At 44.8% G+C, this 27,298-nt stretch overlaps 1 protein-coding gene across 1 annotated transcript; it reads left to right on the top strand.

Moving 5' to 3' along the window:
• The first annotated feature begins 8 nt into the window (after positions 1-8).
• On the top strand, positions 9-27,298 carry LOC311109075 (E3 ubiquitin-protein ligase E3D-like). The gene is made up of 10 exons (XM_084151876.1): positions 9-358; positions 10,013-10,218; positions 11,434-11,524; positions 11,950-12,190; positions 13,007-13,079; positions 14,085-14,163; positions 14,412-14,520; positions 14,663-14,859; positions 16,799-16,937; positions 26,262-27,298. Exons 1-10 carry the CDS (start codon positions 282-284, stop codon positions 26,280-26,282), a joined length of 1,233 nt encoding a protein of 410 aa, XP_084008002.1. The 5' UTR covers positions 9-281; the 3' UTR covers positions 26,283-27,298.

Below are 27,298 nucleotides of genomic sequence, written 5' to 3'. Positions count from 1 at the left end.
CCATCCTAGCCGTAGAAAAGTTCCGGCTCGTGTTGATAGCTAGTGAAATATATGCCACAGAAGTCTTCACTGTTTAAATTGATTTATACGCTGATGATTTTTACTGCTACATTTACTTTAATTCACCATACTGACAATCAGATGTACGAAGCCATTTCGCGTTGAACTCAGTTATCGCTGTTAGAGCAAAAAGTAAACTGCACGTGTCTTTGTTGTTAAATAAGGTTAGCCAGCTAGCCATTGCTAGCACCAGAAGTAAATAGAAGAAAAATACAGACACCATGGGAGAGAATGCCAAAGGAGCGGAGGTGTTTCTCGAACTAAGGAAGCGGTTGCAAAGTGGTCTTCTTGTTCTCAGGTAATTATTTGCGAAATAGTTAGCAACCGCTAGCTCGGTATGTAGTCTTGGCTAATGTCAGCTAGTTGTGCTAGCAGGACAGGACAGAGGGTGCGTTCCTGCCCTGTACAAATTCTGCGCATAACAGACGTATAGAAAGGTATTTAACATCTCAAGGACCACCCACTTATGTGACATTTAGCCTACATTTAGAACATCAACTCCGGGCCATACATCAGGGACTTCACCAAGGCCTGGCTTTCGGGTTTGATTTTGGGTCAACTCCGAATCTTTTGCGCTGCTGCAATGGTGTAAAACAATTGTACTGTTAGTCAACTGAATGCGCCGCTTAGTTCATAGAGCTGTGGTTACGTGTAACTCCCGAAGTCATCCAACCGTTATAATCAGGGGTTTAGTGCTGCTGGTGCGCAGCGTAGCAACGCTCCGCCACTTCTCAGAATGGTGATATGTCTCGCAAGATCACTTAATTATTCATTTGTATTCTACATAACAAACCGAATATAATAGCGTAGATAATGTCAAGCTACTGTTATACCAAAAACACCACGTATTTTTTAATGTAATTTAGGATGATTGTGCTTAAGTTGTTGCATTTTTGTTCTAATGCTGTGTTTAACGACATCTGCTAGAAAATTCGATTAACATTACATTTTCGTCATTTAGCAGACGCTCTTATCCAGAGCGACTTACAGTTAGTGAGTGCATACATTTTCATTAATTTTTTTCATACTGTGTTTTTACACAGTACTTAGGCCGGTTAGCCACCCTTACATCATTCATTTACATTTTACATTTACGTCATTTAGCAGACGCTCTTATCCAGAGCGACTTACAAATTGGTGCATTCACCTTATAGCCAGTGGGATAACCACTTTACAATGTGGGGGTAGAAGGATACTTTATCCTATCCCAGGTATGCCTTAAAGAGGTGGGGTTTCAAATGTCTCCGGAAGGTGGTGAGTGACTCCGCTGTCCTGGCGTCGTGAGGGAGCTTGTTCCACCATTGGGGTGCCAGAGCAGCGAACAGTTTTGACTGGGCTGAGCGGGAACTATGCTTCCGCAGAGGAAGGGGAGCCAGCAGGCCAGAGGTGGATGAACGCAATGCCCTCGTTTGGGTGTAGGGACTGATCAGAGCCTGAAGGTACGGAGGTGCCGTTCCCCTCACAGCTCCATAGGCAAGCACCATGGTCTTGTAACAGATGCGAGCTTCAACTGGAAGCCAGTGGAGTGTGCGGAGGAGCGGGGTGACGTGAGAGAACTTGGGAAGGTTGAACACCAGACGGGCTGCGGCATTCTGGATGAGTTGTAGGGGTTTAATGGCACAGGCAGGGAGCCCAGCCAACAGCGAGTTGCAGTAATCCAGACGGGAGATGACAAGTGCCTGGATTAGGACCTGTGCCGCTTCCTGTGTAAGGCAGGGTCGTACTCTCCTAATGTTGTAGAGCATGAACCTACAGGATCGGTCACCGCCTTGATGTTAGCGGAGAACGACAGGGTGTTGTCCAGGGTCACGCCAAGGCTCTTCGCACTCTGGGAGGAGGACACAACGGAGTTGTCAACCGTGATGGCGAGATCATGGAACGGGCAGTCCTTCCCCGGGAGGAAGAGCAGCTCCGTCTTGCCAAGGTTCAGCTTGAGGTGGTGATCCGTCATCCATACTGATATGTCTGCCAGACATGCAGAGATGCGATTCGCCACCTGGTTATCAGAAGGGGGAAAGGAGAAGATTAGTTGTGTATCGTCAGCGTAGCAATGATAGGAGAGGCCATGTGAGGATTTGACAGAGCCAAGTGACTTGGTGTATAGCGAGAATAGGAGAGGGCCTAGAACTGAGCCCTGGGGGACACCAGTGGTGAGAGCACGTGGTGCGGAGACAGCTTCTCGCCACGCCACTTGGTAGGAGCGACCGGTCAGGTAGGACGCAATCCAAGAGTGAGCCGCGCCGGAGATGCCCAGCTCGGAGAGGGTGGAGAGGAGGATCTGATGGTTCACAGTATCAAAGGCAGCAGACAGGTCTAGAAGGACAAGAGCAGAGGAGAGAGAGTTAGCTTTAGCAGTGCGGAGAGCCTCCGTGACACAGAGAAGAGCAGTCTCAGTTGAATGACCAGTCTTGGATCAAGAAGGTCATTCTGAGAGAGATAGCAAGAGAGTTGGCTAAAGACGGCACGCTCAATAGTTTTGGAAAGAAAAGAAAGAAGGGATACTGGTCTGTAGTTGTTGACATCAGAGGGATCGAGTGTTGGTTTTTTGAGAAGGGGTGCAACTCTCGCTCTCTTGAAGACGGAAGGGACATAGCCAGCGGTCAAGGATGAGTTGATCAGCGAGGTGAGGTAGGGGAGAAGGTCACCGGAGATGGTCTGGAGAAGAGAGGAGGGGATAGGGTCAAGCGGGCAGGTTGTTGGGCGGCCTGCAGTCACAAGTCGCAAGATTTTATCTGGAGAGAGAGGGGAGAAAGAAGTCAAAGCATAGGGTAGGGCAGTGTGAGCAGGACCAGCAGTGTCATTTGACTTGACAAACGAGGATCGGATGTCGTCAACCTTCTTTTCAAAGTGGTTGACGAAGTCATCCACAGAGAGGGAGGAGGGAGGAGGAGGGGGGGGGGGAGGATTCAGCAGGGAGGAGAATGTGGCAAAGAGCTTCCTAGGGTTAGAGGCAGATGCTTGGAATTTAGAGTGGTAGAAAGTGGCCTTAGCAGCAGAAACAGATGAAGAAAATGTAGAGAGGAGGGAGTGAAAAGATGCCAGGTCCGCAGGGAGTCTAGTTTTCTTCCATTTCCGCTCAGCTGCCCGGAGCTCTGTTCTGTGAGCTCGCAATGAGTCATCAAGCCACGGAGCTGGAGGGGAGGACCGAGCCGGCCGGGAGGATAGGGGACATAGAGAGTCAAAGGATGCAGAAAGGGAGGAGGGGAGGGTTGAGGAGGCAGAATCAGGAGATTGGAGGGAGAAGGATTGAGCAGAGGGAAGAGATGATAGGATGGAAGAGGAGAGAGTAGCGGGAGAGAGAGAGCGAAGGTTGCGGCGGCGCATTACCATCTGTGTAGGGGCAGAGTGAGTAGTGTTGGAGGAGAGCGAGAGAGAAAAGGATACAAAGTAGTGGTCGGAGACATGGAGGGGAGTTGCAGTGAGATTAGTAGAAGAACAGCATCTAGTAAAGATGAGGTCAAGCGTATTGCCTGCCTTGTGAGTAGGGGGGGACGGTGAGAGGGTGAGGTCAAAAGAGGAGAGGAGTGGAAAGAAGGAGGCAGAGAGAAATGAGTCAAATGTAGACGTAGGGAGGTTGAAATCCCCCAGAACTGTGAGGGGTGAGCCATCCTCAGGAAAGGAACTTGTCAAGCTCATTGATGAACTCTCCAAGGGAACCTGGAGGGCGATAGATGACAAGGATATTAAGCTTAAATGGGCTAGTGACTGTGACAGCATGGAATTCAAATGAGGAGATAGACAGATGGGTTAGTGGAAAAATTGAGAATGTCCACTTGGGAGAGATGAGGATTCCTGTGCCACCACCCCTCTGACCAGATGCTCTCGGGGTATGCGAGAACACATGGTCAGACGAGGAGAGAGCAGTAGGAGTAGCAGTGTTTTCAGTGGTAATCCATGTTTCCGTCAGCGCCAAGAAGTCGAGGGACTGGAGGGTAGCATAGGCTGGGATGAACTCTGCCTTGTTGGCAGCAGAACGGCAGTTCCAGAGGCTGCCTGAGACCTGGAACTCCAGGTGGGTGGTGCGTGCAGGGACCACCAGGTTAGAGAGGCAGCAGCCACGCGGTGCCTCTCATGAATCGAAATGCATATTCCCATCAAATGGTTGGCATGCATGAACGCCTCACATGTTTTTATTTTTTTTAACCTTTATTTACCTAGGCAAGTCAGTTAAGAACAAATCCTTATTTTCAATGACGGCCTAACCCAGACGACGCTGGGCCAGTTGTGCGCGGCGCTATGGGACTCCCAATCATGGCCGGTTGTGAAACAGCCTGGAAACGAACCTGGGTCTGTAGTGACGCTTCTAGCACTGAGATGCAGTTCCGTAGACCGCTGCGCCACACGGGAGCCATGTAAAACGTGAAGAATTATAATTCACAATTGACAGTGATGATGGCCTAATTTATAATAAGGTAGGCCTAATTTGGTGTTTTAGGATTTTAAAAAAATATAACATTTTCCTTGAGCCACTTACAGTATGTGTAGGCTAGGCAATCGTGCAATTTGGATGATGCATTGTATGTATATTCTAAAATGATTTTATACAATAGGCTTCATGTCGGTACCAACTTTCATTCAGAAATGATGACGTAATAATCATAATAATAAATTGTGCTCTGGTAGGCAACCTAAAAAAAAATCGCACTACACCACTGGTTAAATGTAAAGCAATTGCCATGTGTGGTCAACTGATAATACCAGCACCGTTTTGATTGAGACAGCGTCATTGCGCTGTTTTGAGACACGCATGGGAACTCATCTTGATAAATCAATCGATGTCAGATGTTTGTTTTCAGTGAATCTCTGTTTGGATGTTTGGTTACAATTAGGTTGGGAAATATTAGCTAAATTGAGGTGAGTGCTCATGATCTTTAGTCTAGCAATTGAAAACAATTCAGATCTTCTCTACACACACACACATTAGGCCTATAGCCTATCTGATGAGGTTTCCTGATGTTTTCCTGAACTTTCCAGTACTTTTCTGATGCATTTCAGTCACATAGCCTACTGATGCAAATACAAATTTGTGCACTTTTCCTATAGGCTAGTCAAGTCATTTGACATATTTTCTTATTGGTTAAAAAGGTCATAAGGCCTACATCGTTTCAATAACAATATAACTGGAACCACTATTGGCTTCATTGACTTTTAATTATAGGCTAGGCTACTTGCTGATATATTATTGTAACAGTAGGCCTACCTACACAATAACCTCATACAGGGTTATTGACCACAATCTATTTGGTTAATAATAAGAAGTGTTGATTATTTGGCCTTGGGGAGAGCACAGTGCATGGAAGAAAACATAGCGGTGCTGCAGATAAATTGAAATGTGCAAATTATATAATTACTCCTGTCTCTCCAGAAATAAATGAGATCATTCAAAATACATTTTTACATTTTAGTCATTTAGCAGACGCTCTTATCCAGAGCGACTTACAGTTAGTGAGTGCATACATTTTCCTACTGGCCCCCGTGGGAAACGAACCCACAAGCCTGGCGTTGCAAGCGCCATGCTCTACCAACTGAGCTACAGGGGACTAAACCCTACTTAACCCATAAAACTGACAGTTTGTTTCTTATGCCTACACTGCCCCGTTGTGGTTTCTAACAGGGTAGCAGCTCATTACAGTATCATTCACACAAACAGGGAAGGGGTTTGGGGTGGGGTGTGTGGGTTTGTGTTGTATAAAAAAAAACAGGAAATTAGTAAAGACGGGAAAGCCCCTCTTAGTACTCGTCTGCCTGGGTCTCCATCTTGTAGCCGTTCTCGTTGGATACATAGTCTTTCTCCCTGTCCCCCCTGTGCCTCTCCCGGTCCCTATCGCGGTCCTTGTCCCTGTGGCTACGCCTCCGGTCGCGGTCCCTCTCCCTGTCAGACCAGACCAGACCAGAGGAGCATAATATATCCACACATGATCAATATCGTCTTTTTTTTTTTATGTTGTAGATTGTGTTTTGTCACATTATGAGCGCCTAGGCTCCAGTCGGGAATCCCACAATTGGGCAGCCCGCGCGGCAAATATCAAACCGCTGATTGTTGAGTTGTGGCTGTCAATGAACAGCAGTTTATAGGTATTTCGCAATATTTCAAAATACAATTGCGGGAAAAATCTGTTTGTATAGGTGAGTGCCACCGGAAAGTTGGTGGACTATAATTTCCTCATATTGTAGGCCTAAAATCTGTGTATCCTCTCTTTTCATTGGCCTATGCTATTGGTTGCATTTAAGACATGGGTGGGTCGTTTTATTGATCTCAGTAGGCCTATTTCAATGTCAGAGTAGTTGTCATTTTGATCATTTGTGTGGTATAAAAAATATTATTGTAATGTCTCCAGTCATATAAAATGACGTAGAATTGCAGGAAATTATATTAGAAAAGGCCCCTTTTTTCACTGACCTACAACCCCCGCTCTTCAGAACTGAGCCCCGAATGTTATGAAACTGGTGAAGGCCCTGCCCTACAGCAGATCTATTTGGCCAACATGTTCTCATGGATGTAATGCTATATTTTGACACCAGGTGGGATTGTGGAGTAGGAAATGAACAGTTTCTCATTGGGCTTTTTTCGATATTATCAAATGAAATGGGCCATTCCAGCTGTGGCAGCTAGTCAGACTTAATATGGACTTAAGTCAAAATGTTTTGTTTTAATAGGGCTCTAATGCTGCTTTTCGACTGTAACAAAAGCAGCATTAGAACCCTATTCAGACTTGAGATAAGTTTACTTAAGATGGACTTAAAACAAAACATGTTGACTTAAAACCATGTTTTATGGACCTAAGTCCATGTTAAGGCTACTTATGTCAAATCTGAATCGGCCCCTAATGAATCTTTCCATCTCTGAGAATAAGTGTATACTCTTCTCACTTAATGCTGCTTTTCGACTGTAACACCAGTGTTACACTAGTGTATACACCCTTATGCTATACTAGGGAAATTGTGTTTCCATTGTTGCGGCTGACAGTGATGACTTGTTAAGAGCAGAATCAACAACCTCTGCATAGGTAATCAAAACAGTTGCTTTGTGAGAAGGTGTTAAAGTTCACAATTTGCCATTGTTATGTAAATGACATCTGAAAAGTACCAGTGGCCTGGCTTTTGTCCAAATGAGAGCAGGTCTGCCGGAGCCACGGCCCAGTGAGACACGGGTGCTGGCCCGTGTAGATGGAAACAGAAAAGTCTGAGCCTTTTGGGTAAAACACTGGGGTAAATCCTGATTGAAAATGCACCATAAATGGAATTGTGTCCAGGTGTTGGATCCTTTGGGAGCCCCTACATTTGTTACCTGTAAACATTATTGGTGGGGGATTCTGTAGGTTAGGCATATAGCCTAGTCTGTGCTTTGCTGCATAGCCTAATTGTTCTATAGTTGGATAATATCTTGTAAAAAATAGCAGGTTTACTGGTTAGAGACCCTTGTTTTACCAATCGCTTGTGTATTGTCTGGTGTGGCAGTAGTAGCCTATATTTATTTTATTTTATTTATTTTTATATGAAGTAGGCTTGTGTCAAAATATCTCATTGTAGACAGAATAATTTAGAGAGAATCTGAAGATGGTTCCTGGCAATAGTTCCTTCCAGTTTGTTGTTGCTTCCTCCACTCGGTTGGAAGTGAGAAAATTCAATGCAGCCGACCAAGTCGTGATTTTAAAGCTGTCTTCGCTTGGAAATATGTTTTTCTTTCTGGGGGACAGCACTTGTGTCAAGCATGGACGGAGACGCATTGCATGGCTAGTGAAAATAATTGCAACGAACCCAGAGATTGAGCAGAGGGCAACATATCATCCGTGCATGAGTGCATCAGGGGTGTCGCTGCAATATATATTTTTTTCTGTATTAGCCAAACATTGTACATGCACTTTCCTGTACCCACCACTATTTTTTTCTTCCTTCCTTTCTCTTTCTCACACACACACACACACACACACACACACACACACACACACACACACACACACACACTATACAGGGGCGGTGTGTTCAATAGGGCGATATGGGCGACGCACTGCCAAACGGGAAAAGGAAGGGATTTTTTTTCTAATCAATTATATCACGGCAACAGTAGTTATCAGTGTTGTAATCTAGACGTCTGATCTGCCACAGTGCCACTAAATGTCCAATCAGGCTAAAGTCGTGCTTCAAATGCCCCCCCCCCCCCCCCCCCTTTTGGGGCGATTTCAGTCAGGTTGAAAATCGCCCAGAAGTCTGTCATAGACTCCCATGTAAAATCTATTTTTTTCAAATATCAGAGCTTTCAATACAATCTCTATGGGTTTCTGAGGGCTTGCACTTACGCGCTTTCGTCATACGTAACATATAACCATGAACGTAACTAAGAAAAGAGCGGGTAGCAGCGTCAATCAATTCACTACTTCTATCAAAATGGCTAGGCTTCAGTGCAACTCGATTGTGTCTTTGAAAGAAGTTCCTTTTTGTCGGCGAACAAATGAAGATAAATTGGCAACGAAACAATTAGGACCTCCCAGACCAAATTTAATAATTCAACAGGTTTCTACTAAAGGGGGGAAGTCCTACACCCGAGGATTTTCCAAAAATTGGTACGAACGAAAAACCTGGCTAGCAGGCTGCGATGTAGCTAATGCAGTCTTCTGCTACCCCCTGCTTACTCTTTCACCCTGAAGGCGGCACGGCAGACAGCACCGCTTGGACAGCGACTGGTGTGTAACGGACATGCACCATCTTTCAGGAAAGATTAAGAAACATGAGCTGTCAAAGACCCACATGGATACCTGTTTGAGATTGTCTGCTTTGGGGAGAGTGAACATTCCCACTCAACTGGATGAGGGATACAGGCTAGCTGTCCGCCGCCACAACGATGAGGTTAGTGTTGATAATCACAAGTTTACTGGAGAACTGAAACTGACAAGGCTGACAAGATAGGACCCTTTTGTCCATTGTTATTGGATAGGAACAGAACTTATAACCAGCTCCTGACCTAAATAGATCTTAGCACAACATTTTACTCAACATATCATATTCCATATTCACTATAACAAATATATTTACTACGACATTAGCAAGAACCGCCACATCCTCAGCCGGCTAATCCAGTGTGTGAAGTTTTGCAGAGTGTTTGAGTTAGCTTTGCGAGGCAAAGATGAAACTGAGGGCTCCACCAACCCTGGTAAGCCAACACTTTTGAGATCAGTCAATAAATGCTTCTGGTATTGACTTATATGATGGGGCGGCAGGTAGCTTAGTGGGTAAGAGCGTTGTGCCAGTAACCGAAAGGTCGCTGGTTCTAATCCCCGAGCCAACTAGGTGAAAAATCTGTCGATGTGCCCTTAAGCAAGGCACTTAACCCTAATTGCTCCTGTAAGTCGCTCTGGATAAGAGCGTCTGCTAAATGACTAAAATGTAAATGTAAATGTATATGCTGCCCCTGTCTTCATGTTGTTGCTGGACATATCTTTTTTAAAATGTGTGTAGGTCACCTAAATCATCAGAAAAATTGCCCCCCCTGAGAATTTTTTCAGGAGCCGCCACTGACACTATATATATCTTTATTTCTCTCTCCCTCTCTCTCTTCAGTTGGCCTACAGCTGTTTTCCTTTGCCCTTCTTCCTTCAGAGCAGTGAGTGCATCCTCTCTCTCTGCACATATTCCTCTAACTCATTAGACTTCTGCTTTAAGCTGAGACAGCAACAGGCAGGAGGTAGAGGGGGATAAGGACAGGTTGGAAGGTTATGATAAATGACTTTAATACTGTCACACACACACACACTGGTCTACCATTCACTTGTTTATCATCCACTTGTCAAGGAACGCAGTCTCATTTGTCTGTCAGCCATTGTGCAGAGACCTGCCATTATGCTGAATCATTAATCCAATTGTATATGTTTTGTTACCAGGTTTACCTGTGCTTAGCAAAATATGACACATTGCTTAACAGCATGTCTGCCTGTCTGTCTGTCCCTCCCTCCCTCAGGAGAGATGTGGCTAAGAGCTATGCAGAGGTGAGTGTTACAGGAGGAGATTCATCCCTCCACATCCGCACTCCTCGGGGCCTGCTAATCGTGGAGTTGCCAGCAGGGGTCAGCCTCGTGGAGGGCTCCTGCAGGGACGCACCTGGAGCAGGAGACGAGATGCACTTCAGAATGCGCCTCAAAGTGGACCAGCACACAGACGACACAGGTAATGGTGAGAATAGCTGTATTGACGCACTCAAAATGAAATGCGTGCACGTACACACACACACACCACACACACAGAGACAGAGAATTACTCCCATGTAAATGTATGTTTCTCACATATCATAGCCTAATCACCATCTCCACTTCAGGTAAGACAGAACAGTATCAGCAGATAATTTGTTATTTATGGCTGATTTATATAATATATTCTCATCTGGCTTGAGTCAGTCTGTGGCTGTGAAGCCTTCCCTGAATCTGAGACAGTGGAGGAGTCCTCCTGTGGGCTCTCTGTAGCCTGATCAGCCCACACAGTACTGATCTATGAAGGACTGAGCTCATGACTCAGTCCTTCATAGATTGGCCCGTCATGTCTAAAATACACACACCAATAGATATACAGACAATGTGAATCTTTGACCTGAATCAGCTGTAACCTGATTTTCGTGGAGTAATACTCAACCATCTTCTATGAGAAAGAACTGAGTGCATGTTTTGCTGCTACTGTTCAGGGATGCAATACATGGGTCGCATTTATTAAGGCACACTGTAGCAAACACGTTTTGCAACGGAAAACAAAAACGAGCATTTCTTATTGGTTCAGGTAGTCAGTCTGTTTTCTTCCGTTAGGTGTCAAATGAATACACCCCAGGTTTACTTTGTCTCACTCATCAGATCTTGCTTATATTAACTGTAGAGTCATTGCAGCACTAACCAGGGAACCAGAGGAGATTGCTCCCATGTCTCTCTCCCAGAGGCTGCGGAAGTTGCTAAATACTGGGGTGGTGGCGGACTGCCAGTGGTGAAAGCAGCTTGGAAGAAAGCGGGCAATTCATCTTTTTTTGAGCACTCCTTCTCTGAAATGCTTTGTGGATATGGGCCCAGACCCCTAAGTCCCCAAGCCTTCATCTCTCTGTCTGCGTTCACTCTGTGTGTTTTCTGGTGTGAGGGAGTCATTTAGCGCCCCACCCAACGGCCTCTCTCCAGCTGAGAGGAAGACGGCCCAGCCGACACAACACAAGGACAGCTGGTGGAGTTTTAATTGACAAATCCAATCAAAAACAGATTGATTGGCAGCTTTCTTCCAAGCTGCTTTCACCCCCCCCAGTCCGCCACCACCCCAGTGTTTATCGACTTTTGCGCCGTGTCTAGGTGAAGCTCTTTTCCGCCGATAAGTTTCGAGTTGTTTATGTGTTCTGTGGCTGCTCTCTCCTAACAGGAGCACTGGGGAGTGTGATGGAGAGGCTGCAGGTCCACGAGAGTTATTGCTTCCACTGCCAGTCCTGTGGGACCAGGGTGTTAGAGGAGAGGTGAGACGACCACAGGGAGGAAGTTGGTTTGTTGGTTCATTTACGCCCTCCGTTCAGACACAGGAAGTGGTGCCGCTCAAAGTAGTGGAGAAGATGGGTTCAGTGAGGGAGATGGATGGCTGTTTTGAGCTAGAGGACAATGCTGTGCTCTGTCTCATCTCGTCTCCCAATGTCACGGAGACATTGGATAGGGGGATACATGCACACCCACACACACCTGCCATAACTTAGTGAATACATATGTTTGTGACGTTATGTCGTGGAAAATGGGTAGAACTGGAATATTGCATAGCTTTCCCTGTTAATGCAAATATGTTTTTGATTGATTCATGCAAATAGGGTTTTGATTGAACTAATCGATTCATTTCATCACAGTACAAATAGTCTCCATTGTATAACAATGTTATGTCATTTATTTTTCTCAGGGTGTTCAAGCGAGTGCTCCCTCTCCCCAACGGCAACTGGAGCTCCCTGGTGGATGACTGGTGCTGCCATCCGGACCCCTTTGCCAACCTGAAGCTGCTGCCCAGAGCGGAGGACTGTTTACTGGGCGACACTCACCTCCTTGTGCCCCGGGACAGAGGCTGTGAGGAGACTCTCACCCAGGAGCTCAGCCCCAGCCCCATCACCAACAAAATGGCTGACGGTCAAAATCAGGACACAGGGGTGAGAGGAGGCAAGAAATGAAGGAACCTCTGAGACAGAAGTTCAATGCCGTTTTAGCCTTGCTTCGTTAGATACATAATATAGGATTTTGGCATTTCACGTCACTCTCACTCCCTCCCCAATGTACTGTATATCTACCGAAAAGTAAAGTTAAAGCATTGGTCATTTTCGAAAGTTTCCCTCATGTTTGGAAAGTGTACTGTAGTTACATCAGCAGTGAATGTGCTTCAGGCTAAGTGTTAGTGGGAGACTATCTGTACACCCCCATCCCACTGGGCCTGAGACTGGCAGGATGAGATGGACACACTCTACTTCACTACCAGCAGCAGCTCGCAGCACTCCCTTTTTAGAGAGGAAACTTGAGGAGGCGGGCAGACAGGCAGCACATCAACACATATCGTGAGCCACTTTAACCCGAGCCTACAGCCAGGCCTGGTGTTTGAAGCCAAGCTTTTTTTCTCTCTCTATCGGTCTCTCTCTCTCTCTCTCTCTCTCTCTCTCTCTCTCTCTCTCTCTCTCTCTCTCTCTCTCTCCCCATCACTATCTCTCTCTCCATCACTATCTGGAGTGGGATTGATTTTCCTCTCCATCTATTAGTCACTCTCTGTGGCTCAGCCTGGGCCTTTTAGTGTGGCTGTGGTTGAGTGGATGGGAAGTGGAAAGAGAGACGAGGAGAGGAATTCTGCCTGCCCATTGCTCTCTCCTCTTTTTAGGCTGTTTGATTGTGGTTATCGATTTCCGTTTTGGAGGAACTTAAATTAGAACTGTGGGTTCTTGTCTTTAGCTTTCTTTTTTCTTTTTCTGTTCTTTTTGTAGAAACCCAACCGCAGGCGTACACTTGTCTCCTGTAAGAGCTGTACAGCCGGCCTGGGAGAGGCTGTGGCACCAGGTACACAACAGTAATTATAGAATAGATACTGTATATTGTCAATTTCTTTCAACAGGATTTTATTGATTTGCTGTCATAATACCCAACGTCATACACACACACGCACACACACACTGGTTGGGAGCAGCACAGCGTCGGCCTCAGAGCTGCACTGCCGGAGCAATTTTAGGGCTTAAATTCCTTGCTCAAGGGCTCAAAGGCAGTGAATGGCACAAGACCAGCAGCCCTTTGTTTGCCTGTTCAATTCCTACTTTTATTATCTACCCTGGGGCTTGAACCAAAATAAAGTTGCATTGCACTAGAAAAGATGCCCAGGTTGTATCTGCATGAGGGTTTGCTCAATAGTATCTTAGGCCTCACTCCCTCCTATCTGAGATCCCTACTGCAGCCCTCATCCTCCACATACAACACCCATTCTGCCAGTCCCATTCTATTAAAGGTCCCCAAACCACACACATCCCTGGGTCGATCCTCTTTTCAGTTCACTGCAGCTAGCGACTGGAACGAGCTGCAAAAAACACTCAAACTGGACAGTTTTATCTCCATCTCTTCATTCAAAGACTCAATCATGGACACACTTACTGACACTTGTGGCTGCTTCGCTAGATGTATTGTTGTCTCTACCTTCTTGCCTTTGTGCTGTTGTCTGTGCCCAATAATGTTTGTACCATGTTTTGTGCTGCTACCATGTTGTGTTGCTGCCATGTTGTGTTGCTACCGTGTTGTTGTCATGTGGTGTTGCTACCATGCTGTGTTGTCATGTGTTGCTGCCATGCTATGTTGTTGTCTTAGGTCTCTCATGTAGTGTTGTGGTGTCTCTCTTGTCGTGATGTGTGTTTTGTCCTATATTTTTATGTTTAATCCCAGCCCCCGTCCCCGCAGGAGGCCTTTTGCCTTTTGGTAGGCCGTCATTGTAAATAAGAATTTGTTCTTAACTGACTTGCCTAGTTAAATAAAGGTTACATTTAAAATAATTTTGAAAAATAGTTTCTCTAAATGTTGCAGGGACCCTGAAACTCTACATCACAGAGGTAACAGTGAGACCCAGTGTTGGAGACAGCCAGTTTGATACCTCTCTAGACAGGTAACTATGCTGCTGCTTCTCGGACTGGTGCATATTGCTAGAACATCTTTTGATACTCATCATCATATCATTCAGATACTCAGCTTCTCAAAGTGCAAATCAATGTAAATGCATAGTTTTTCATTATGCAGATGCCAGATATTACCTTTTGGTCTGACTACAATGCCAATGAGAGATGTAGAATATTATTTTAGACATAGGAAGGTAGAATTCATAATGAGGGTTAACCATGCCCTACTCTTCCACAGGTCACTGTTCCTGGAACAGACCATAGCTGCCAGACTGGTGGAGCTGTCCTCGTCGCAGAGCATGTTTCGTTTCTCTATCCAGACCCCAGATGGAAAAGCCTTCATATTGGTAAGAGGTGTGTGCATGTGTGTGTGTGTGTGAGAGAGAGAGCTTGAAGTATGTGAGACAGAGATGGTGTGTGCATTGGTGAAATGTGTGTGACTTTAACAGAGAGGGTGTGAAGTGTTAAATGACTTCTTCTGATCCTCAGCTCTGGCTCCTGAACAGCGACTCCCTCATCGCCTCTCTCTCTGCCACTCCGTCATCGACTGTCAGCGGTGATGCTGTCACCTCTCCCAGCCACCGCCAGTGTTCTGAGCGTCAATCACCAACTAAGGCTGGCAGCGCCGTCAAAGTCCTCTATCTCTCCTGTTCTCCCTCTGCCAGCACTAGCAGCACATACCAGGAGTAAGCTATAGCCTACATACCCATCTCCTGCTGAATGTCAGCCTGACAGCCTCTGCATTTCTGCTAGAGTATGATTTTTTCTTTTTGGGGGGGGTGGGGGGGAGTCTTTCAGTGCAGTTTGTTCAGGATATTTGATTATAATGGGTATTTTTTGGTGTTTGTACTATTGGTATTTTTTTAATTATAAAATTGTGTTTTGCAACTGGGGGTGAGCCTAGAGAACAGAAATGAGTCACAGATAGATGTGGTGGGTGCTCCATGTTCCTCCATGCCGAGTTCCACGCAGGAGGATTCTTCACTTCTGTTATGATTTCCTTTTTCCTCTTCCTCTTCACTTTAGAGAAGTCTTGTTTTGCTTCGTAGAATGTGACTGCCCCTCCAGCAGACTGGCAGCAGAGCTGTAATGAATAAACCGTAGATGAAAGGAGAGGACTCCACTCGTCTCCGCACGGCACTACAGTTCAGCGTAGCTCAGTGCGTCACATCAATGCTGTTAACTGCATGTAGGATGGGAAATTGCCTGCTGTTTAAGTATGACACTAGCTCAGTTGTATTCAAATCTGGACCTCGAAGCTAGATTTCCATTCTTCCCGTCTAATCAGGGACTGATTTAGACCTGGGACACCAGGTGGGTGCAATTAAATATCAGGTAAGAACAGAAAGCCTGCAATACTCTGGACCTGCAGGCTCGGATTTGAATACACTAATACCCTACGCCAAGGCTCTCCAATCCTGTTCCCGGAGAGCTACCATCCTGTAGGTATTCGCTCCAACCCTAATCTAGCTCACAGGTTGATAATTAGCTGGTTGATAAGTTAAATCAGGTTAGTTACAACTGGGGTTGGAGCGAAAACCTACAGGAGGTTAGCTCTCCAGGAACAGGGTTGGAGAGCCTGCCCTACACTAGCTTAAACCAGATCACTCTTCTAACATTTCAGAAGAAAACAACGTGGCTATTGGCTGACAGTTTATATGAAGGAGGGGAAGTGTTAGAGAAACATCTGTTTCCTCTAGGCCTACATACTGTTACATACGTAACATGATTCATCCCTGACAATGTTTTAATTCATTCAGCCGTGTAAATCACGGCACACCGTCTGTTTTGGTTGAACGCACTGAAGGTGACGTGGTGTTTGTTGGAGATGCACACCAGTAATGTGTCTCTAATTGGTGGGAGAATCAGTGAGCCTCTGCTTAATTTAATTGTGGCTGTCACTAAGGGCGATGACTTGATTAGTGTAGAGTTGACGGCTGCAGAACTAATCTAATTCACTACCAGGGGTGTAATCATTAGTACAAACCAGAGCAAAACATTTTGCAACGAATACGAGGGTTTCTTATTGGACAAGTTCAGGTTAGTCCCTCCCTGTTTTGGCTCATTTGCTTTTGTTTGGACATGGTTCCTAAAGACTACACCCCAGATGGACTTGGGTGACCGTTTAATGTTGAAGTCTTATGACCAGCGCTGCATGTGTTAAGGTTTTCTGTACTGTAAAAGCAGTTGTATTCAATGTATACTAAGTGAGTGTTACTTTCTATACGAAGGCCTTGTCAGCATTGTAACTCTGAGTGTCTCTCGCAGAGCCGCTGCACAGATGGCCAAATGTAATGAAAAAACCTGGATCGCTTCCACAACCTGTGACAGGGAATCAATCTCTCCCTCACTTTCTCATTCCTCCATCCCTTTCAAACTCTCACTGTTCAACATTACCCAGTGATAGATTATAATTAATTATTTGATTAACATCGTAATGCTTCAAACTGGGATTTATATCCCCTTGCCTAGAAGATGTGAACGTCGGCGAGATATTTGACTCTGACTGATGCAGTGTTGTAAATTTTCTCTCTTTCTTCATGTCTTTCTCTCGGTCTCATAATTTTTATATTTCTCCCACTTTGTCTCTTTCTCTCACTCTCCCATATCTCTGTGTGTGTCCAGTGTTGTGAACACCTGGGAGAAGGACATCGGTGTCCACACCCTAGACCTGCCCCTGACCACATGCCAGGAGCTGTTGTCAGTGCTGACAGCTAGTACTTCCTGTCTCCCTCCGTCGCTGCATTCCATGAACTCCTACCAGGTAAGAGGGCTTCTGGGTAATGTAGGCAGAGCTTCTCCCCTTGGCAGGAGGAACATGACACTGTTTGATTCCATATTGTTGATATCCATTATTTACAGCCTCTACCTACAGTGGGGAGAACAAGTATTTGATACACTGCCGATTTTGCAGGTTTTCCTACTTACAAAGCATGTAGAGGTCTGTAATTCTTATCATAGGTACACTTCAACTGTGAGAGACGGAATCCAAAAAAAATCCAGAAAACCACATTGTATGATTTTTAAGTAATTAATTTGCATTTTATTGCATGACATAAGTATTTGATCAGAAAAGCAGAACTTAATATTTGGTACAGAAACCATTGTTTGCAATTACAGAGATCATACGTTTCCTGTAGGTCTTGACCAGGTTTGCACACACTGCAGTAGGGATTTTGGCCCACTCCTCCATACAGACCTTCTCCAGATCCTTCAGGTTTCGGGGCTGTCGCTGGGCAATACAGACTTTCAGCTCCCTCCAAAGATTTTCTATTGGGTTCAGGTCTGGAGACTGGCTAGGCCACTCCAGGACCTTGATATGCTTCTTACGGAGCCACTCCTTAGTTGCCCTGGCTGTGTGTTTCGGGTCGTTGTCATGCTGGAAGACCCAGCCACGACCCATCTTCAATGCTCTTACTGAGGGAAGGAGGTTGTTGGCCAAGATCTTGCGATACATGGCCCCATCCATCCTCCCCTCAATACGGTGCAGTCGTCCTGTCCCCTTTGCAGAAAAGTATCCCCAAAGAATGATGTTTCCACCTCCATGCTTCACGGTTGGGATGGTGTTCTTGGGGTTGTACTCAACCTTCTTCTTCCTCCAAACACGGCGAGTGGAGTTTAGACCAAAAAGCTCTATTTTTGTCTCATCAGACCACATGACCTTCTCCCATTCCTCCTCTGGATCATCCAGATGGTCATTGGCAAACTTCAGATGGGCCTGGACATGCGCTGGCTTGAGCAGGGGGACCTTGCGTGCGCTGCAGGATTTTAATCCATGACGGTGTAGTGTGTTACTAATGGTTTTCTTTGAGACTGTGGTCCCAGCTCTCTTCAGGTCATTGACCAGGTCCTGCCATGTAGTTCTGGGCTGATCCCTCACCTTCCTCATGATCATTGATGCCCCATGAGGTGAGATCTTGCATGGAGCCCCAGACCGAGGGTGATTGACCGTCATCTTGAACTTCTTCCATTTTCTAATAATTGCGCCAACAGTTGTTGCCTTCTCACCAAGCTGCTTGCCTATTGTCCTGTAGCCCATCCCAGCCTTGTGCAGGTCTACAATTTTATCCCTGATGTCCTTACACAGCTCTCTGGTCTTGGCCATTGTGGAGAGGTTGGAGTCTGTTTGATTGAGTGTGTGGACAGGTGTCTTTTATACAGGTAACGAGTTCAAACAGGTGCAGTTAATACAGGTAATGAGTAGAGAACAGGAGGGATTCTTAAAGAAAAACTAACAGGTCTGTGAAATACTTATGTCATGCAATAAAATGCAAATGAATTACTTAAAAATCATACAATGTGATTTTCTGGATATTTGTTTTAGATTCCGTCTCTCACAGTTGAAGTGTATCTATGATAAAAATTACAGACCTCTACATGCTTTGTAAGTAGGAAAACCTGCAAAATCGGCAGTGTATCAAATACTTGTTCTCCCCACTATAGTAGCTATCGTCGCGACCATTTAAAATAATTTCACGCACATTTTCGAAAAGAGGTCCAGAAGACGCTAGAGCACCGACAATACTGCTGGGTAGCCAAACTTTTTTAGTGCCCACAACAACAGTCTCCTCTACACTACAAAAGCGGATAATTTTGTTGCACCAAGGCAAGACTAGGAGGTGTTAACTTTGCTGACTTCACCAGGGACTCTCCAGAAACTTCCAGACAGTTGCACAGTAATTACCACCATTATCTCATCCCTGCCTCTTTACCCGTCACAGCAGCACTCACCTGAGAGCAAGACGTATGGTTGGAGAAGTTGAAGTAGCCTAACATCCACAAAACATTTGGAAAATAACGTAAACAAACATTTGAGCTCCTGCATATTCATTGTGGCTGTAAATAAGGACTCTGGCTCCTGTCTCATTATATAGTTATCATGGCTCTGGGTCCTTTGATTAAAACGCTTACTACTTACTGTGTTCACTTCCCACCACTACTACTGTACCAAACCTCTAGGAGACAGCTTCTTACAGAGCTCTCTCTCTCTCTCTCTCTCTCTCTCTCTGCAATATCATATTTTGTGTTCCTTCTCTCCTTCACAAAACTCTGTTACTTGCCTTCTGGGTCTGTACAGGGGAGGAGGAATTCATTTAGACTCTGGCAGAAGCTATCAATTCCACTTAGAGGGAGGGGAGAGAGAAAATGGAAAAAGTAAGGAAAGAAGTTGTCTTAAGTTTGTCGTATTTCAGTCTGATAGCTGTGTATGGTGTTGAGTTAGTAATTCCGTTCATTCCAGATGTTGCAGAAGTCTTTTTAGTTTAAACACATTTTTTTTTAACATAGAAACCATCAATTGTCTATAGTTGCGATGCCATACTCCCCCCACGTTACCATATTCCCAAAGGCTATCAAGGCTATCAATGTCTTGTCCTGACCATGAGTGATTATGCTACTGCTGAAAAGGGACTTGTTTTAGGACAGGGTACTTAGACTGCATGCCACTAAAATGGAGAAGAGACAAGACGGACTGAGGGGAGTGATGAAGAGTGTCTGATTTAGTCACTTAAATACCTCCACTAGAGAGGTGGAGTCAACTAGTAGTACCAGAGAGTAATGCAATCACATAGTCAGATAGAGTTACAGCAGATGAGGGCTGAAAACTCCCAAATTGATAATGTAGCCCTAATAGTGTGTGTGTGTGTGTGGGCATGTGAAATGGTGAGTGTGCCTTCCAGTGCCAGTCTATTGTGTTAGCCCTACTAACCAGATCTAGCCTCTCATTATTGGAGGAGGAATGGTGTGTTGTCTGGGCTGTTGTGCTCCACCTCCGAGCTGTGCTGCGGTGTAATGGGGTGTAAAGTAGTTCCAGTGCAGAGTGCCTCCTCTGCATCAGGGAACAGACAGCACAAGGGGGGCCAGTATGAAAAAAAATACAAATGTATGCACTCACTAACTGTATATATACAAATTATATATATATATATATATATATATATATATATATATATTTAAAAAATGGACAGAAATAGGTAAGGGGCAAAATGCAAGAAAAATGTGATCTATATATTTCAAGTCTCACCCTGCCGATGTCTTGCACACTACTGTGGCGCATTGTTGAAATCAATTACCTCCCTCGGATACACGTGCCTCGTCTCATTACCTCTGTGCCAAGGGATGCATGAAAAAGGGGATTTGTCGGAATAAGAATTCTCCTCTAACCCGCACTGTATTGTATTAGACTAAATGACTCCGTGTGGATGGTCCCCATAATTTAGATTACTCAGTCAGTTGCTGTGGCTCTCCTCAATCAGAAACCTCCCTCAGTCAGTAGCCTAGATCACACTTTCACCTTATTCCCTATAGAACACAGTTTCAGTGTAGGCAAACTGCTTTCACTTCACCATCCCATTCCCGTTCACACATATCATTTGTGTGTTTTTTTTCCCCCCCTTAGATATTTTTCTCGTCAAGTGGAGAAAATAATATTCCCTCTGTCACCTCGCCACTTGATGAGTGTTGAAATAACAGAACGCCTGTACGAGAGCATCAAAGCTTCTGAAGCTTCTCTTCTCTAGTCGTATCAGCCCTTTTAATGTTGACAGATAAACACCCCGCTGTGAATACTACTACCTCTGACAAAAGAGCCATGGTACAGTGATAGAAAGAAAATGAACTGTACTGGCAAATGCAATCTCCTGGTACTGGAAGAAGTGTTTCTCTCAAATATAAAAAAAAAGAATATCCCTAGGAAATACACGTTTTTAAAGGAGGCTGAAATTGTATTTCCATTATTATAATTTGTTACTGCTGTGAGCTCACGACGAAGTTGTGATGAGTAACTGTTTCACCCCTGGGTAGAACATTAGCATATCATAACTATTCTTGGAATGTAGCAGGACCTTATGTCACTAATAATTCATTTAATTTGTAAAGCGTTTTTTTTCTCACACTCAAGGCGCCATTAAAATAATTATAATAATAAAAACAATCCAAAAAACAGAACATAGATACAGACAAAAAAACAAAGCTATATACAGGTATCATCAGGTCGGGAGGACATGAGAACAGAATTAGCCAAGGTCCTGGAAAGCTTTTCTGAACAACATGGTCTTGAGCTGTGCCTTAAAGGAGGACAGAGACTCTGCCCTAATAGTGTCTGGAAGTGTGTTCTGTAGCTGCGCAACTGAAAGCCCTGTCACCCATAGTTTTTAGTCTGCTGCGGGGCTGCTGAAGGAAGATGGACCTGGAGGAGTGAGGCAGGAGGATAGAATGAGGTCAGACAGGTACTTGGGTCCAGAGCTGTGGAGACCTTGGTAGGTGTGAACCAAGATTTTGTAGTAGATGCAAAATCTTCCAGTGGAAGTTGAACAGCACTGGATTGATGTGCTCACGGGGGGAAGTTTGGGTGAGGACACGTGCAGCACAGTTGTGGACATATTGTAGCCTGTTTAGGCACTTTGCAGATACAGCAACAAAAGGGGCGTTAAAATGAAATAAAGGCGTGGATGAGTCGCTCAGCTGCAGGTTGTGATAGCATAGGTCATAACCTGGCGATGTTCCATAGATGGAAAAATTAGACTTTGGTCACAGTCTTGATGTGGACCTCAAACGAGAGCTGACTGTCAAATATCACACCCAGGTTGTGAACCTCACTGGAGGGGAGGACCTTGACACCATCAATATTGAGGCTGCTGATTTAGTCAATGATGGTGTGAGTGCCAATCAGGACAACCTCTGTCATTTTGCAGTTTAACTGCAGGAAATTCAACTGCATCCATGCTTTGATGTCCTGCAGGCAGCTGACCAGGAGTGCAGTGGCATTGGCAGTGTCAGTGTTTGTGGAGACATACAGCTGAGTGTCGTCAGCATAGACGTGAAAGCCCAGTCCGTGTTTCCTTAAGATGTTTCTCAGTGGCAGCATGTAGATACAAAACGGTAGTGGCCCCAGGACCGAGCCTTGAGGGGGACCCCCTGTCGGACCACAACTGTCTCACCTACTAGGACCAATGGCTACAAACTGGTAGCGGGCAGTGAGATAGGACCTGAACCAGAACAGTGTCTGACAGGCCCAGGAGCTTCTCCATGCGGTACAGCAGGATGGTGTGTTGCTGACCGTGTCGAAACGCTGCACTGAGGTGCAGCAGTATGAGGATGTCAGCCCCAGAGTTAGCATTCATGAGGAGGTCATTGGTGACCCTTACCAGGGCAGTCTTGGTGCTTTGTCTAGCTCTGAAACCCAACTCGAAGGGCTCAAGTAGGTTGTGAGTGGCCAGGTGGTTTTGGAGTTGGCTAGAAACAGCACGTTCGAGGGAGGAGCTTACTCAGGAAGGGCAGGTTGGAGATAGGCCTGTAGTTCTGGAGGTTGTCAGGGTCAGATCCAGGCTTTTTAAGTACTGGTGTGACTGTGGACAGTTTGAGCTGTGGAGGGACACATCCAGTGGTGAGGGACTTGTTGATGATTTCTGTGAAAAAAGGCTCCAGAGCAGGTAACCAGGTCTTGACAAGGGAGGTGGGGATAGGGTCAAGTGAGCAAGTGGTGGGCCTCATTGTCCTAACCAGCTTGGTTACATCAGCTGCAGTGACTGTGGAGAACCTTGACTCAGGGAGCATAGGACTGGGTAGATCAACTGGAGAGGATGGTGTTTTGAGGTTTTCAATTTTGCTTTGGAAGAAGCACAGGTATTTGTTGCACTGTTCTGGGGAGGCTGAGGTAGCAGAATTGTTGACAGGTTGGAAGAGAACAGCACCCGGGAGTTACCACTGCCGTTGCTGATCAGTTGGGAGAAGTAGAATGTCCGAGCTGCATTAATGGCCTGTTTGTATTCTTGCTGATGTGGTTCATACATCTGCGCATGTACAGTTAGCCCAGTTTTCTTAGACTGTCGTTCTAGACGACAGCCAGTTGCTTTGAGAGAGCGTAGCTCCTCAGTGTACCAGGGAGAAGATTTGGAGAAAGACACCAGGTGGGTTTTCAAAGGAGCAACTTCATCCAGGATGGAGGCCAAGGCAGTGTTGTATTGAGCCACAGATAGTTCCACAAGAAAGTCAGAGTTGAGCTTAGGAGGCCGATAAATCAGCACAGCAAGTACTGATACTGAGCCAGGGATTTTGAAAACCATGCATTCAAAAGGTGAGACCGCTAGTACTGGAGTAGACTTCACAGTGCGGTCAGTCCTGCAGATTACAGACGATCCGCCAACCTGTCTGGATGTGCGAGGACAGTCCAGGTAGGTGTAGCCAGATGGAGTGCATTGGTTGAGGGATAGGTACTCATTGGACTGAAGTCTCAGTGCGGCAGCCAAAGTCTAGACCTTATCAGTGACGATGTCATTCAGTAGTAAGCCTTTGTTGTTTATGGTTGTTGCATTTAAAAGCCTCAGTTGAATTACTTTGGAAGTTGCCTGAGGGGAAACCTGCAGAACTGGCCAGTGTCCCTTATCATCCACATCCGGTGATCTACTGCTCGCATTGCGAGTGCACACAATAGATTTAAGTTTGTTCATTAGTCTCCTACCACCCCATTGTCCTCGCCGTATGCATGTTTTCATAGGATCCCGTATTGCATAAGATTGTTCTTCAGCTCCCTGCACAGGGTTGTTTTAATATGTTCAAAACTTCTGAGGAATCCTTGGGTGTAGTGAGTGATAGTTGCTGCCATTTCTGTATCTTTTGGTCCAGTCTTTGGTGCAGTAGATATGAGATGAGATGATCTAGGAGGATCTGAGATGCTATTTGAATCTAAATAATTAGCTAGAAGTAGTCAAATATGTTAACTAATTTAACGTTGTTGATTAAAAAAGAAAAACTAGATATCTGTGTTCAATACTTGATTAGCTATCAAAAAACAAAACATTTATAAAAAACAATGCACATAAAATCACCTAAAACTAATAATTTAAGGATACGTTTGCAGGAGTAAACTACTAAGTCTGCCACTAGGCGCTATTGCAACCATCTATCAATGACAGCAGCTGGTTCAAAGCTACACACTTGAAAGCATTAACGTTAGAGGTTGAGGTTCACTCTCTTCAGTCAAAGGGATTTTTCTTTGGGGGCTTAGCTATTTTGTAGCACATTCACCTTTGGGCCCTCATTTGCTGTCACAGACTTATTTGTTATCATTTGTGTGAATGAGTGTTGATGCGGTGTGCAGGCTGAGATTAGTTTCTGGAGGGAGCCTTGTGTGAAGCCAATGCCCTCATCCATCATCCCAATATAGCGGTCTCACAGGAGATAGTCAGGCAGAGCTGTGACCCTCTTCCAGGCAAACAACCAGGACAAGGAGATGGCTTTGGTACTGAATGGGTTTGAGTTTTGTGTGCATGTATGTGCAAGACCTGTGTTTTTTTTATTGTTCTAAATGTACTGCTATGTCAACCATCTGACCATGAAAGAGTGGACCACGAGCCGACAAATATCTTAATTTTATCTGAGCACATTTACGTAAATGTCACTGTTTTTACCATTGTTTTAAAACAATCTATACAGTATACTCATCATAAGTCAGTTTCATTGTACGTTATGAATATTATATTTGGTCAAAAGTTTTGAGAATGACACAAGTATTGGTCTTCACAAAGTTTGCTGCTTCAGTGTTTTTAGATATTTTTGTCAGATGTTACTATGGAATACTGAAGTATAATTACAAGCATTCCATAAGTTTCAAAGGCTTTTATTGACAATTACATTAAGTTTATGCAAAGAGTCAATATTTGCAGTGTTGACCCTGCTTTTTCAAGACCTATGCAATCTGCCCTGGCATGCTGTCAATTAACTTCTGGGCCACATCCTGACTGATGGCAGCTCATTCTTGCATAATCAATGCTTGGAGTTTGTGGGGTTTTGTTTGTCCACCCGCCTCTTGAGGATTGACCACAAGTTCTCAATGGGATTAAGGTCTGGGGAGTTTCCTGGCCATGGACCCAAAATGTCGATGTTTTGTTCCCCGAGCCACTTAGTTATCACTTTTTCCTTATGGCAAGGTGCTCCATCATGCTGGAAAAGGCATTGTTCATCACCAAACTGTTCTTGGATGGTTGGGAGAAGTTGCTCTCGGAGGATGTGTTGATACCATTCTTTATTCATGGCTGTGTTCTTAGGCAAACTTGTGAGTGAGCCCACTCCCTTGGCTGAGAAGCAACCCCACACATGAATGGTCTCAGGATGCTTTACTGTTGGCATGACACAGGACTGATGGTAGCGCTCACCTTGTCTTCTCCAGACAAGCTTTTTTCCGGATGCCCCAAACAATCGGAAAGGGGATTCATCAGAGAAAATGACTTTACCCCCGTCCTCAGCAGTCCAATCCCTGTACCTTTTGCAGAATATCAGTCTGTCCCTGATGTTTTTCCTGGAAAGAAGTGGCTTCCTCGCTGCCCTTCTTGACACCAGGCCATCCATCTCACTGTGCGTGCAGATACACTCACACCTGCCTGCTGCCATTCCTGAGCAAGCTCTGCACTGGTGGTGCCCCGATCCCGCAGCTGAATCAACTTTAGGAGACGGTCCTGGCGCTTGCTGGACTTTCTTGGGCGCCCTGAAGCCTTCTTCACAACAATTGAACCTCTCTCCTTGAAGTTCTTGATGATCCGATAAATGGTTGATTTAGGTGCAATCTTACTAGCAGCAATATCCTTGCCTGCGAAGCCCTTTTTGTGCAAAGCAATGATGACTGCACATGTTTCCTTGCAGGTAACCATGGTTAACAGAGGAAGAACAATGATTTCAAGCACCACCCTCCTTCGAAAGCTTCCAGTCTGTTATTCTATCTCAATCAGCATGACAGAGTGATCTCCAGCCTTGTCCTCGTCAACACTCTCTCTTGTGTTAACGAGAGAATCACTGACATGATGTCAGCTGGTCCTTTTGTGGCAGGGCTGAAATGCAGTGGAAATGTTTTTTGGGGGATTAAGTTCATTTTCATGGCAAAGAGGGAACTTTGCAATTCATCTGATCACTTTTCATGACATTCTGGAGTATATTCAAATTGCCATCATAAAAACTGAGGCAGCAGACTTTGTGAAAATTAATATTTGTGTCATTCTCAAAACTGAATGTACATATACAGGTGAGAAAATGAATACTGTATCTCTTATTGTTACACTTTAGAGACCTAACTCTATCTATCTATCTGAATTCTCTACAGGTGGCGTACATGAGACTGTAATGTCAGAGGTCAAGAGCCATGGATCCACCCATCTTTCCTAGAGGGAGGACCGGAACAGTAGAGTACAGTGACTTATCTGTCTTAGGCTGTATTCAAGAGGCATGTAAGGGAAAACCAAGTTCCTTTGACGAAGTTCAGGTAGTACGTACCTCCGTGTCGAGCATTTCCAAAAAGAACACTCATTTCGTTATACGTTTAAAGTTTTTCTCAATTTGGACCTACTGAACATGACACTGATAGCTGCTATTAAAAGAATTATAACTAATCATTCCAATGGAATGTCTTGAGTTATTGACCTGCCCAGATTAAATAGTGAATCTGACTAACATGCCTGTTGAAGTGCATGTTTTTTAAACGGGGTGGGGGGGTAAATAATGTATTGTGTCATTTTGGAGTCACTTTTATTGTAAATAAGAATATAATATGTTTCTAAACACTTCTACGGTAATGTGGATGCTACCATGATTATGGATAATCCTGAATGAATTGTGAATAATGATGAGTGAAAAAGTTAGACACACAAATATCATACCCCCAAGACATGCTAACCTCTCAACATTACAATAAAGGGAGGTTAGCATTTTTTGGGGGGGTATGATATTTGTGTGTCTGTAACTTTCTCACTCATCATTATTTACGATTCATTCAGCAATCACGGTAGCATCCACATTCATGCAGAAGTGTTTAGAAACATTCTATTCTAAATGACACAATACATTATTTACCATTAATTTCTATTGGGCACAAAATCATCTGAAACACAACCAAAACAAACAGCAAATGCATCCAACAAATGTGTAGGCACAAGCTTGATGTAGTCATTGCATGCTATGAATATGGGACCAAATACTTAACTTTTTACTACTTTAATACACATACAAGTGAATTTGTCCCAATACTTTTGCTCCCCTAAAATGGGGGGGGGGGGCTATGTACAAAAAGTGCTGTACTTTTTAAACGGTTCACCCAATATGGATGAAAATACCCTCAAATTAAAGCTGACAGTCTGTACTTTA

Source organism: Coregonus lavaretus (genome assembly GCF_964263955.1).
Source record: "Coregonus lavaretus genome assembly, chromosome: 3".
Classification (NCBI taxonomy): Eukaryota; Metazoa; Chordata; class Actinopteri; order Salmoniformes; family Salmonidae; genus Coregonus; species Coregonus lavaretus.
The sequence above is the reverse complement of the archived record's forward strand: the minus strand, read 5'-3'. Positions and strand labels throughout refer to the sequence as shown.

Excerpts from the sequence above, each read along its gene's own strand:
- LOC311109075 (XM_084151876.1), top strand. The coding sequence starts at position 282 with ATGGGAGAGAATGCCAAAGGAGCGGAGGTGTTTCTCGAACTAAGGAAG. Across the intron at positions 10,219-11,433 it reads CCAGCACACAGACGACACAG|GAGCACTGGGGAGTGTGATG; the intron begins GTAATGGTGAGA and ends CTCTCCTAACAG. Across the intron at positions 13,080-14,084 it reads GGGAGAGGCTGTGGCACCAG|GGACCCTGAAACTCTACATC; the intron begins GTACACAACAGT and ends TAAATGTTGCAG.